This window comes from Podarcis filfolensis (genome assembly GCF_964270895.1).
Source record: "Podarcis filfolensis genome assembly, chromosome: 3".
Taxonomy (NCBI): Eukaryota; Metazoa; Chordata; class Lepidosauria; order Squamata; family Lacertidae; genus Podarcis; species Podarcis filfolensis.
Genome location: NC_139606.1, coordinates 83193462 through 83206998, shown reverse-complemented (window position 1 = coordinate 83206998; position 13537 = coordinate 83193462). Strand labels below are relative to the sequence as shown.

The 13537-nt window shown below is 42.8% G+C and overlaps 1 protein-coding gene across 1 annotated transcript; it reads left to right on the top strand.

Annotated features, from left to right (window-relative positions):
- The first annotated feature begins 156 nt into the window (after nt 1–156).
- Nucleotides 157–13055, top strand: FAM98A (family with sequence similarity 98 member A). The gene is made up of 9 exons (XM_083604318.1): nt 157–430; nt 792–899; nt 3208–3356; nt 3833–3967; nt 4805–4989; nt 6528–6608; nt 8277–8393; nt 9213–9380; nt 11250–13055. Exons 2-9 carry the CDS (start codon nt 847–849, stop codon nt 12021–12023), a joined length of 1662 nt encoding a protein of 553 aa, XP_083460444.1. The 5' UTR covers nt 157–430; nt 792–846; the 3' UTR covers nt 12024–13055.
- Nucleotides 13056–13537: the final 482 nt, after the last annotated feature.

The following is a 13537-nucleotide window of genomic DNA, read 5'->3' as shown; positions in this document are numbered from 1 at the left end:
TCTTGAAGTAGTTTGTCCCTTCTCCCACACCGTCCACTCCTCCTCCTTTCAGGCCCAGGGGTTTTTTCTCCCCCAACGTGGTTCCTTTATATAGAGATAGGAAAGGGAAAGCGAGAAAGTCCTCTTAGGGCTGTCCAACAGTTGTGCCTGAAGAAAATATTTATTGACGCTCTGAAATATAACTTCCTGCGTTAAGGGGTAAAAAGAGAGGCTTTCTTAGACCAATATGAACCGCTAGAGGCAGAGTGTGAGGGAACAGGAGGGTTTTCAAGGCGTAGAGCGGATCATTTTTTTCAATCAGGCGAGATTGGAGGCGCCCAGCCCCGTGAGGTGAAAGGTCAGGCAAAGGGGGCCTTCCCCCTCTCCTCGCCCTTCCCCCACCTCCTGACATGCCAACCCAGCAGTCGGCGGCGGAGCAGCTGCGCGAAAGGTAGGTTGCGGGGTAGGAGGTTTGGGGCGCTGCTGGGCGGGATGGAACGGCGCCCCTCAGTAGGGCGGGGAGGTGGGGGGCCAGGCAGGCCAGAGCCAGTTCTTAACGGAAGCAGGAGCCCCTGAACGCCTGCCCACCTCTGGGACAGTGTCGCCTGGGAAGGGGGGGGGGTCGGTGGTCGGGCATTCAGTGGGGCTGTTCCTGGTGTGGGGGGCAGGTCTGTGTGGGGCGAGCTCGATATCTCCCTCCCCAGGCGAACCGTGAGGCGAGCAGGGCATCCAAGCCACTCTGCGCCAGTCATGATGGTGACCGCTGCATTCTCTCAGGCGTTGCTAACCGAATCTGGGTTTGTTAATTGCAGGTTCTAGGTTTTTCCAACCCCCTTTTTCTTTTGTGCTCATTCTGAAGCCCCGGAAATGGAGTTTGAGCTCATGGAGAATGACATCCTAGAGTCGCTGGAAGACCTTGGGTATGTATGAGAGTAAACATGTGTAAATAACTTGTACTTTGGATTTTTTTTAAAAAAGTTGTTTTTTTTGTTATGTGTCCTCACCCCTGTGCTCTGTGTTTTGTGGGGCAATCATTTACAGTACTAATCATCACTAAATTCTTGAAGTTTTTTTTGGGGGGGGGTTGCGTGGAGGTGGGGAGGGGAGGTTAGTGCTCAGTGTTAGAAAAAGACAATATCTATAGCGGTTTCTTAACGAGATAACATTCTGCGCATTGAAAGATCCATTTTCTTTGGTCTAGTAAACAGTCTCGAACCATATGATTCATTTCTGAAATAAAGCAGCTGTGGAGATGAACTGGATTGGAAACCACTATGAGCTTTATTTTGGAGGAGGGTTTTGATTTGGACCAATTAGCAGAATAACCTGATATTTTACCAAAGGTGTCTATCATTTGCATCAAGATGGGTATACTAGTCTGAGGTTCCGAAATGAACAAAAGTATATCATCTGCCAATGAAACTAACTTATGTTCAGCTGAATTATGAACTGCTTTGTGAATCTCACAGTGTTGTCTAATAGCACTAAAAATGGTTGAAAATACAAATCAACCACCTGCCTCCACCACCTTTCAAGGCATCCCAAGATCACAGAGTAATTGGTGTTACTGCCGTGTGCTGTGCATGAAGGCAGGGCCACATCCATTCAGCAGACTTAAAAAAAATCTATCTGGCAGTCCAGCATCATTTTAAAAACCCCCACAAAGAAATTTCTACAACTTCTACAATGTTGACTCCCCCCACCTCCTCAGTGCTCCTTCTCCATAATATTTACTGTTATTCCCTATAAATATATTCTACAGTATGAATCAGTTGCCATTCATCCTTCCCTTTTAGCACAAAGTATTTCTCATGCCGCAGCCCTACACGTATGTAAAAGTAAGCCTAAATGAACACAGTGAGACATAGTACCAAGGAAACCTGCCTAGACTAATGTTAATCATGCTTTAGCCTTTTCTATGAGGCAAGTGTGATGCTCCATTTATGTGGTGTGGGGACTATTTCTCTCTTGTACCCACACCATTAAAAGCATACTGCACAAAAGGTTCTGATTGCTTTTGGGACATTTCTCTAGCTGCTGCTGCTGCTGCTTCTTTTTTGTAAGATGGCACAATTCCTGTAGTTTTTGTTTTGATTTGTTTGGCTTTTCAGGAAAAAAAGATGATAAGCTAGCAAATATTTAGAAATACCTGCTGCAGAAAATTTAAAAATGCCTGCAACAGAGGATTTTGTTTACTGTTGCAAATCTTCTGAGTTTTCTGTAAATAGTAGTAATAGATAATACACTATGAATGGTAAGGAATTTTATCATGTGTGTTCTCAGAAACAAATTTGTCTGCATTATTCAGTAAAGAACTGGATTGGGACCCAAAGAAGTGCTGAAAGTGCATGCATGGGGTACTACTGTGAGTACAGTGGTTCCCAGTTTGAAAGAGAAAAGCTGCTTTTAAAGCAGAACAGGGGCTTATCTCTTTGGCATTGTTATGGCTGGCTGGGCAGTTGTCCCAAAACATCTGCATCAGTTCTTTGAATTCTCTCCTTGATTCTGTTGTTCAGGGACGTGGTGGTGGGGAGAAGTAGCATGCCAGTGCAGCCAAAAATGAATGTATATTTCCCCCTTATCTTCACTACTATACTTTTATTGTTGTTCAGATGTACAGTGGTACCTCTGGTTACGTACTTAATTCGTTCCAGAGGTCTGTTCTTAACCTGAAACTGTTCTTAACCTGAAGCACCACTTTAGCTAATGGGGCCTCCCATCACCGCCACACGTTTTCTGTTCTCATCCTGAAGCAAAGTTCTTAATCCGAGGTACTATTTCTGGGTTAGCGGAGTCTGTAACCTGAAGCGTCTGTAACCCGAGGTACCACTGTATCTTACATCTCCAGTCTAAATGTAATCCAGCAGCTGACAAAAAGAGGACAGTTTGTTGCTCTGAGGAGCTTATAATCTAAACTTTGCAAGGACAAGGAGCAGTAGCGGAAGGACCAAAGGGAGAAAGAGGCAAGGGCATCAAGCATTAGGGAGAAAAAGGAATGAGAGAGATAATTATAACAAGGGAAGATTGTGAACAAAAAAATAAAGATGCTGATGAGGATATAGGCTTCAATTCAAGCTAACTTGAAGGAAGTACCTTTGAAATCATTGGTGTTCCAGATAAATATATTAAAGTGTTAGTGGTGTTATCACCAAATATGCATGGATTACATACCTCAGAAATAGTACAGTGGCTTTTAATAACATGTTCTTATTTTTGTTTGTTTGCCAGTTACAAAGGCCCATTGTTAGAAGACGGTGCTCTGACCCAGGCAGCTTCTGGGGGGGCCAGTTCCCCTGAATATACTAAACTCTGTGCTTGGCTAGTGTCAGAGTTAAGGCTATTTTGCAAACTAGAAGAAAATGTGCAAGCAACTAACAGTGAGTAATCATGAGTCTGACACCATCAATTTATTTGTGTCTTTCATATTAACTCTGAAAACATGTGCTGGTATAGATGCTTCCAAAACTGATGTGAGAGGTTTTTCATATGCAAGTTGAACTTCTCAGGAAGCTGAATACAGTGCCCAATGCCACATTCTGTTTTTGCCTACATACCCGTGGAATCAATTTTACTAGTTGTCTTCCACTATATTTTGTACAAGTGAGCTTTTAATTTTTTTAATTGTTCATTTGAAGACAATATTTTTGCCATTCTGTATCACCTGAGTTCTTTTGTTTGAAATGTTAATCATATTTTTGGGGTTTTTTAAAAAAAAAAAAAGGCTATTTTAATCTTCAACCGTGAATCTTGATAACATGTATGGAAGCAGTCTCTTCATAATGTAACTTTGTCTTAACTCGTGGCAAAGAGTTAATAGTTGAACCTCTAAAATGAAAATGATCTGTGTCTTAAGGTCCCACCGAAGCAGATGAGTTCCAGCTTGAAATGAGTGGGTTACTGGGTGAAATGAACTGCCCATATACAACACTAATATCAGGAGACGTCACCAAGCGCCTTCTCAATCAGAAGAACTGCCTGCTGCTGCTCAGTAAGTTGAAAATAACAAAATATTTTTGTTCCTTTTTGTGCCACTGTGGAGATAATTAGGACACTTGTCCTTTCCCTGATGCTTCTTGAGAACTTATGATACTATGATATTTAGAAAGAGAATATAGTCGGATCTGTTGAAGCTTTGGATTCATATCGTCCGTATCGTATTGGAAACTGTCAAAAGTAAAAACAACAACCACCAAGCATTTTTCTCTTTGCTTGTTATGAAAAAACTTTGTCAGCATTTGAAAGTGAAAAGACATTTCATTCAGAAGTGATGTAGTAAACATGAAGGAATAGCAGCTCACCCTAGCTACTTAAGAACTATCCTGCTCTTGGGAGAGATCTAGCTTCCCCCCACCCCTATATGTGCTTTGTCTGTGCTGTCTTAGTACAGAGTTTTAATTGATACTTATGTTAATAGAATCATAGAATTGGAAAGGACCACAAGAGTCATCTAGTCCAACCCCTTGCAATGCAGGAATCTTTTGCCCAGCATTGCGCTTGAACCCATAACCCTGAGATTAAAAGTCTCACGCTCTACCATATTCTTATGTAAACTACTTTGTGAGGTTTGCTTTAAAAGCAATGTCTAAATATCTAAATTAATAAATCACATTCTGCAAAGGCATGCCATGCTTGCTTGAGCACTGTTACCCATAGCAGACCTGCCACTTGGTAGTCTGTTTTTTAGATCCTTGTCTTATCTGAACCTCACCTCTCATTCGGTTAATATAAATATGTTATGGAATCCAGAATAGTTTCCTTTATGTTCACAGCTAACTAAGGCAGATATTTGTTAAAAGGTGCTAAATTGTAGCTTTTCTTCCTTCAGCATACCTCATCTCAGAACTGGAAGCTGCCAGAATGCTCTGTGTGAATGCTCCTCCCAAAAAAGCCCAGGAGGGAGGTGGTAGTGAAGTCTTTCAGGAGCTGAAAGGCATATGTATTGCTTTGGGCATGTCCAAGCCTCCTGCCAACATAACTATGTTCCAGTTCTTCAGTGGAATAGAAAAAAAGGTAAGAACTGAGGGTTTTGAGGTACATAGACTTGAATCCATGATTTACAGCTGTCATCCTACTGCAGTGGAATGGCATTCTGAAGAAAGCAAGTTACTTCTGGGAGCATGATGGACTATGGCAAGAATAGATAGGTGGGAAAGCTCGAATGTGTATATAGAGCACCGTAAGCAAGCCCTGGGATCCAAGCTCTCTTATTCATTAGGCTTTTGTTTTTATGTTTACTTAATAAATTTATATGCTGCTCTTCAGTAAACATATTTCAGGGCTGCTTACAAATAAAACAATAAGATACAAAGGAAAATGCATAGTTTAAAGCAATGAATTTTAAATACTGCAGATAAAGTAGCATAAAACGTGCAATGGGTAAAATTAGGGAGTGAAAAGACCAGGAAAGGAAAGGGCCTGAAAAGACATTGGAATAGGCACCAGGCAAGCCACCTTGGAGAGAGCTTCCCACTAATGTAGCACCACCACTGAGAGGGCCCTTTTCTTCCATCTCCCCCACCTTGCTGCATTTAGTGGGGACTCTTGGAGAAGGGCTTCCAAAGATTATCTTAGTATACAGGGTAGGCTCATTCTTAAGGACAACCTCCAGCATTTATAACTAACCCTTGAGAGTGAAAATGTTGTGTGTGTGTGTGTGTGTGTGTGTTATGGCACTACCCACTGGATGGAAGCCTGTCCTTCGGTATCATTATTTCTAATAGCAATGCAAGTTTTCCTGTGCTTGTGGCCAAAAATGTACCATCCATGCGCACAAAACGGTATCAGCAGATTTAGGGTTAGGCTAAGGTTTGCAGATACTCACTTTCTTTAGAGGGGAAATCCAGTTTTTTTGGGGGGGGCAGGGGAACAAATCCTCTAAGTGGCATGGAATATTGAGAGACTAAGAGAGGGCGGGGGAAAACTGTCGGAATAGGATGGCTAGAAATGAAAGTTTATAAAGCACTATCTCATGGTGTGAATAGGTCACTTCCTAGTTCACACTGAGAAGCTATTTTAAATTGTCTCCAGGGATGTGGAAGTGAGGCCTTCCCATAGATATTAATGGAGTGATCAGAAATTTTAATGTAGCTAGGGTTGGGCACAAGAACATCCCCATTGCAAAACAAACAACCGGCCAGTGAGAATTAAGCATGCTCAGTGGGCAAAGAATGTTCACTGGTGGGAATGGAATGCAGCACCTGGAACCCTGAGCAGAAGAACTCACTGCAACTTATTTTTACCGAGACATATGGTTAAAAGGCTTTCATTCTTGAATTGAGAAATTTTTTTGAAGTTGTCTGTCCTTCCCACATTAATAAGAGGTGGTTTACTTTACTGAAGTCATAATGATGTTATTAAAGAATTGCAGAAGATTCTTATTTTAAACCAACACAATTATCTGAAAATTTTAGGAATGTATTCTTTTGTGTAGCTTCTATTATGTATGAAGCATTCAAATTCCCTTTCAAATCCATATGTTTGGTGGGGAAGAGAGCAAGCATTCACTATATGATACTGTGCTATTCTAACATAGTATATTTTTATTACAGTTAAAGGAAACATTAGCAAAGGTTCCTGCAAATCATGTAGGAAAACCTTTACTGTCAAAACCACTGGGTCCAGTTCATTGGGTAAGTCGTAAGTCTGTAAAACTCTTTTTATTCTATCCTCGACTCTTTTTGTTTTATATATTTTCTTTCATGTACATTAAGCAAAACTGTGTGATGATTTTTCTCAAGGCCTAGCCAATTCTGATCAAGTTCTCAGTTTTACTTAGAGTGAAGCAAAATGCATTTGAGAAAATAGATTCTTGATTGTCCCAAGTTCAACACATCCAAATTCACAATTGTTGTTATATCTTGACATCCCTCAGGAATGCAGGATGAGGAACCCCATATTTAAGGATGATATTAAACCATAATTAAAGCAGCGATGCAACTTGGGGCAGGGACAGTTCAGCAGTGCGTGATATTTATACACCTATAAATACCGTATTTTTCGCCCTATAGGACGCACTTTTTCCCCTCCAAAAATGAAGGGGAAATGTGTGTGCGTCCTATGGGGCGAATGCAGGCTTTCGCTGAAGCCTGGAGAGCGAGAGGGGTTGGTGCGCACCGACCCCTCTCGCTCTCCAGGCTTCAGGAAGCTCTGCGCAACCCTCAGGAGACAGGCGCAACTTCGTGCCGGGCTCCCGAGAGCTGCGCAGAGCTGCCTGCAGTCCTGGGCTTCATGCAGCTCTGCACAACGCTAGGGAGCCCGGCGGGAAGTCGCGCCGGTCTCCCAAGGGTTGCGCAGAGCTGCCTCCATTTTGAAGCCTGGGGCGCGCTGAAGAGCACGCCCGGGCTACGCGCAGCTCTCCGCAAGCCTGGGGAGACCGGCACGACTTCCCGCCGGGCTCCCTAGGCTTGCGGATAGCAGGCCGTTCACGGGGCTGGGGTCGGGGGAAGCTCGGGCTTCCCCCGCGCCTGGGGGGGGAAATAATTTTTTTTTTCTTTATCCCCCCCCCCAAAAAAAACTAGGTGCGTCCTATGGGGCGAAAAATACGGTAGAAGGTTACAGAGGATCTGGGTCTTTAGACATCCTGATATGGGGAAGGTTTTACTCTCTCAAGTCTTCAGTGATGCTGAGCCATTGTTTGGCAGGAACTATAGCCCATCCTAAAATTAGTCTTGGCATTCCCAGTAGAGTTTTTAAGCAGGAGCTGCAGAGGTCCTTTTTCTTATTCTGCAGCTAATTACTTGGAACATTTAATCTGATGCTTCTCTTCCTGGCATTTGTTCTTAATATGTATAGTTGTGTTTATTTTATAGATAAGAAAATGTAAACCTTGGCCTTCCATTACAGTCACAGCACTAATAGGAACACTGATATTATAGTTCTTCTAGGAATCAGTGTTAGTTTTATCAATTTGGATTTAAAACTTTTGAGTCTTTATGGAACTGTCGTGTTCTTGATTGTTGTCAAGATGAAGGACCATTCGGTCCTGACCTCTTTAAAGTATGGCTTTCTGTTACATCCAAAATGGGGAGCAGTCATTTGATGTTGGTTTACTTGCTAGGAATCAGACCGTGCTTTAAAATTGTAGCTAGTAAACTAACATTAATCTGCAAGTCCCCATTACAGTGGAACCAGGGAACTATGGTGTTAAGAGACTGGGATTGAAACCCCCAGATTAGCACATGATTGGGGAGCACATGGGCCTGAGATGCTGTTTCTTGGCTTAGTACGCTAGTACATTGCACACTAGGAATGCCTTGGCTGAGAAGCAGTGTAATATGTGATATGCATTTTTATTTCAGGAAAAAATTGAAGCTATTAATCAAGCCATAGCCAATGAATATGAAGTCCGGAGGAAATTGTTAGTGAAACGTCTGGATGTGACTGTCCAGTCGTTTGGCTGGTCAGATCGAGCAAAGGTACAGTTTGCATTCTGCAACTTGCTTTGGCCTTGCAAAGAGCTTTTTTTCTTTTCTTTTCTTTTCTTTTTTGCTGTCTGCCAAAAAAACTCTCTGATGGCTCTCTGATGGTAGAAGTATACCATAATTTAATTGACTTGTCTCTGAATGTACTAAGCACTTTTGTTTAAAGCTTATATTTCATTTGGTAACTCTTTTGTTGACACTTAGGAGTAAATTCAATCATCAGCTGTGTACTTGCGCTAGGGGCAAGTGAAAACTTCAGTGTAGCTCACTGCATATCTGCATTTCACATGCGTTGCCAGTATAAGAATGTCATCGCAAAAGGATTATTACCACTTTGCACTTTTCCGCTTCTAATTGAACAGTTACCGCATAGCATCGCTAATCATTTGCTTCACAAAATGTACCCCAATCACTATATTACGGTGCCTCATAAATATTTATTTTGAACCATTTTTTTCTCAGGAGATCTGTACATGGGGGAAACTGCAGTTTTAAAATGCAGTCTGAACAAGTTTCAGAAATGCAGCATGAGATAGAGACTTGGAAAATGGTTCGCAAAATAGGTAGAGGAAGAACAAAATAACATTTGAGAGAACTTCGAAGCTGGATTTACACCTTATTTATATAAGCTGGTATATTGTCCCATTAGGCACTTTCCCATCAGCTCATACAGCATTTCTCATGAATTGTTAGTTGCCTGCCATGTGGGCCTTGATCTGTCCTTGGAGCTGTTGTTGTTTAAATTGGTAAATAATTAATTTTTAGCTGAATGTTTGTTTACATCTGTTGACTCTCTTCTTTTTTGGATCACAGAGCCAAACAGAGAAATTGGCTAAAGTCTACCAGCCGAAGCGTGCCACCCTTACTACCAAATGCGCTATATCTGTCGCTCACCTCTTGGCAGCTCGGCAAGACTTGTCAAAGATTATGAGAACGAGCAGCGGGTCCATCAGAGAAAAGACTGCATGTGCTATTAATAAGGTACCTTTGTTACATTGATATAATTTAGTTCCTACTGTGCTGTGGATATTAAATAACTTGATGGGGAAATTTTTGCATGCTTTCAGCACATACAATGCACACTCTGTTTTGCCTCTCCCTTTCCACGGTTCCTTTTACCAGGTTTACAAAATGGCATTGGGGAGGGGGGGCTGGTTTCAGTGCCAACTGTTCAACCTGCTACACTGCACAGGAGTTGTTAACTGTTCTGTGTCACATGTTGATATAGCACAGAGCAGGGTTCTTCAACCATGGGGCCCCAATTTTGTTGGATTGCACCTCCCGTCCTCCCTGACCATTGGTTAAGGTGGTTGGGGATGGTGGGAGTTGTAGTCCAACAACACCAGGGACCTAAAGTTGAAGAGCTCTGGCAGAGAGGATCAGCCTTTTTGAGTTGAAAACATCCCTATATTTGAGAATGAGGTCCTTGTTTACTTAAGAGCATTTTTAGGTATTATTTTGCTAAGGGTTATTGGCAAAAGTCTAGGTACATGCTAGTAATAAATTGGTGTTGCACAAGGTACAGTAAGAGTGTCATACTGGTTTGCAGTATTACAAGGTAGTCATGTACCAAGAAAACCCTCTATTGTAGTTGTGCTTATCTGTGGAAGCATATTTTGACTTTCAACAAAGTTAGCAAAACCTAGTGGAAGCCATGTGGGACTGGATGGATGCGGATGCAAATTCTATATCGGCCATGAATTTTCTCAATTATATTTGAGAGTCATACTCTTGCCCTATTCCATAATTAGGGCTTGAGGGGGTCACCTGTGCTACACTAGCTGCTCTCCCACTTTCTCTCCCACACACACCCCAGCCCCTCTGGGGAAATAGCGATTATCTAGTGTCCATTGCCAGCGCTTGCCAGAGCAGTGCACCCAGCAGAACACTTTTTAAAGTTGTTTTTTTTAGGTGGTGACCAGTGTATGCTAGCCCCAAAGTACCCATGCAAAGTGTTGATGCTGTGCCTGTTTTGTAATGCACTGCCACTCCCCTATATCTCTTGCTGCCACTATGTAGTCATTTAGGTATCCCAAACAAAGCCCCCATTATACAAGGACCACCACTACCTCTTCAAGACTAATTATTTTCAGAAATGAAAAGAATACAGTCAAAGCTTCCTTAGATTTAAAGCAAAAGAGCAATATATCACTGAGTCCCAAAATGTAAAATCTATCTGGAAGATATCTTATGTCAATAAGAGAAAATATCTAACAGAAAATTTAAAAATGAAACGTAATGGGCAAGGAAGCCCAGTTTTTCTGCATTCCAGATGTGGACCATCTCCATCCCTAAGCACTGCTATAATAAAGGGTTACATCTTGATCTGCTGAAAGCTCCTTCCCACCCCCCTTCTTCAGTACATCACCTCTGTACACTTCCGTTTCAACTCATTTTTTTAAAGTACAGTGTTTTCAGATTATTAAATAGTGTTATAAATTATTCAGGTACCAGGCATGCTTTGTGACTGGCGTGGGTTCAGTTGCAAACACATGGAGATCTCTGGATGCCAGGTTGGCAACTGGGAAAAGCAAAATGTCACTTAGCACTCAGGTCCTTAGAGAAGGATCTGAAATATTTTCCTTGAAGTTTGAATTTGTTTTATTCTGGATTGCTTTATTTGATGTAAACCACTTTAAGATTTGTTCTTTAAAATATAAAATGGTATAGAAATGAAGTGAATAATATCAATTGCAAAAAAGCACCTAGACATTCCATTGTGGCACCCATAACCTAGGTTTAAGGTGCCATTTGGTGATTAGCTTAGATATCAGAGTTTTTAACACTGTAAGTAGCGCAGTTCTTCCCTTGTGTTAATTCTTCCAACACATTGCCTTCTTTTGCTTTTAGGTATTAATGGGCCGAGTGCCTGACAGAGGTGGCAGACCCAACGAAATTGAACCTCCTCCTCCCGAAATGCCACCGTGGCAAAAAAGGCAAGATGGTCCTCAGCAGCAAAGTGGTGGAGGCAGGGGTGGCAGAGGTGGCTATGAGTCGTCCTACGGAGGTCGTGGAGGCTATGAGCAAGGGGGCCATGACCGAGGAGGCCGCGGAGGATATGACCAAGGAGGCTACGACCGTGGCAGCCGTGGAGGGTACGACTCATCCTACGGAGGCCGTGGAGGCCATGAACACGGGGGTCACGAGCGAGGAGGGCGAGGACGTGGTGGCTATGACTATGGAGCCAGAGGGGGAGGCAGAGGAGGCAAACCCCAAGGAGGCTGGACTGATGGTGGAGGAAGTGGCTATCAAGATGTCAACTATAGGGATAGTAACTACAGAGACGCAAGCTTTCAAACTGGGGGTTATCACGGTGGTGGCGGCTATCAAGGAGGTGGCTATGGTGGTTATCAATCTTCATATTCAGGAAGCGGATATCAAGGTGGTGGCGGCAGCTACCAGCAAGACAACAGATATCAAGATGGGCACTCCAATGATCGAGGTGGAGGCCGTGGAGGCCGGGGCCGTGGTCGTGGCGGCCGTGGCGGGCAAGGAGGTGGCTGGGGGGGAGCAAGAGGTGCACAGAACTTTAATCAAGGGGGGCAATTTGAGCAGCACTTCCAACATGGGGGATATCAGTACAATCAGTCTGGATTTGGACAAGGAAGACACTTCACAAGCTGAGGCTGCAAAAGCTTCCATTTGGGCAGAGCTCATGTAATAGATTTTCTATGGTTTTCTTTCTGAATTAGTACCAGGCCATGTCAGGCTGCTTCCGGAAAATGATCTTTGCTTTTGAGCACCTGCGAAAGGTGCGCATAAGTCTGATGCTGCCTAAAATGCAGCATTTCAACTCCAGGAAGCTCAGAACTTTAAGACAGTAGCCCTGGTTCTGTTCACTAAAGGAAAATTGAGTACATGTCTGTCACACCTTTAATATGCAAACTAGTATGTCTGTCGGTTTTTACATGAGCTCATTCTTCCTTTAAGAATCTTCCGCTCTTCAAGCCACTTTGAATATTGCTCTTCACCCTGATTTTCTGTAGACAACAAGCTGACTTCAAACCTGTATTGTAAAGCTGCAGGTGTGTGTAGTTAGTTGTGTGCAAGACCCTTTGAAGTGGGTTGGATTTCTGCATTTGTAACTGCACAGAATTGCAGCCTACTTCACGGGGTCCATGTCTATTATATGAGCTCTACTGCTGATGACTTGTTCAATAGCCTTATCTCTCATTGATCAAAACCACACTCATGTCCCCATCAGAGACCCAACCACTGTCATGCCACGCAAAGGTCATATAACAAACCGAGCTAAGTTGTGAACAGATAGTATATGTAGCCTTGTGCTTCAGCATAATTCAGATTCATTTCACACACCAGAAAACAGTTGATCCCCTGACCAGCCTAATTTTTACTTGAAATTAGCTAGCAGTAATGGCAAGCTGAAACTTGTTTTGTGCACGAGTTAATACCACTGATCAGCAATTATAGGATGGTTTCAATTTTTGGCATCTAACTTAAGACAAAATGCCCTTCAGGTGGGATTGTTACAGTTTTCCTTACTAAAAGTTACATCAGTGCGCCTTGCCTGGGGGTTTTTTGTGTATGAGTGTGAGTGTGCGTGTGTGTACAGAAACATTGTCAAGCTGTGAAAGAAAAATGGCTGAAGGTGTGCTATTGTATAAAAGGTGAGCAATAAAAGTATCTGTTCTCCTATTGGTTTGTTTCACTTTAACTTTCAGTTGGTGTATGGGTTACCAATATTTTTGAGCTAGCAGGCACAGCTTGACTTTATAGAGAAAATGATGTGGATGCTAGCAACAAAATGGCTGCCACTGGGCATGGACAAAGTTTGGAGAGTGTCCGAGTGCTGCCCGAGTGTCAGGCTTACCATGGGAAGCAAGCTTTTGTCCTGAGTGTTGACGTCACACCACAGTTATTACATGGTTGTTGGCTAATAAGAACAGGAAGCATTCCCCAGTTCCCAAAAAAATACACAACGTGGCCACACACTGCACACACACAAACCACAAACACATGCATCTGCCACTCAGGTGTACACCACATTTCTCCCTCTTGGAGAGGCAACACAATATTCATACTGCCTTTCCTTCCTCACCTACTTCTCTTTCACAGGCCACACATCCGTGCATCTGACCCACACGCACAGACCACATGTACTTCTCTCCCAAGTGCAC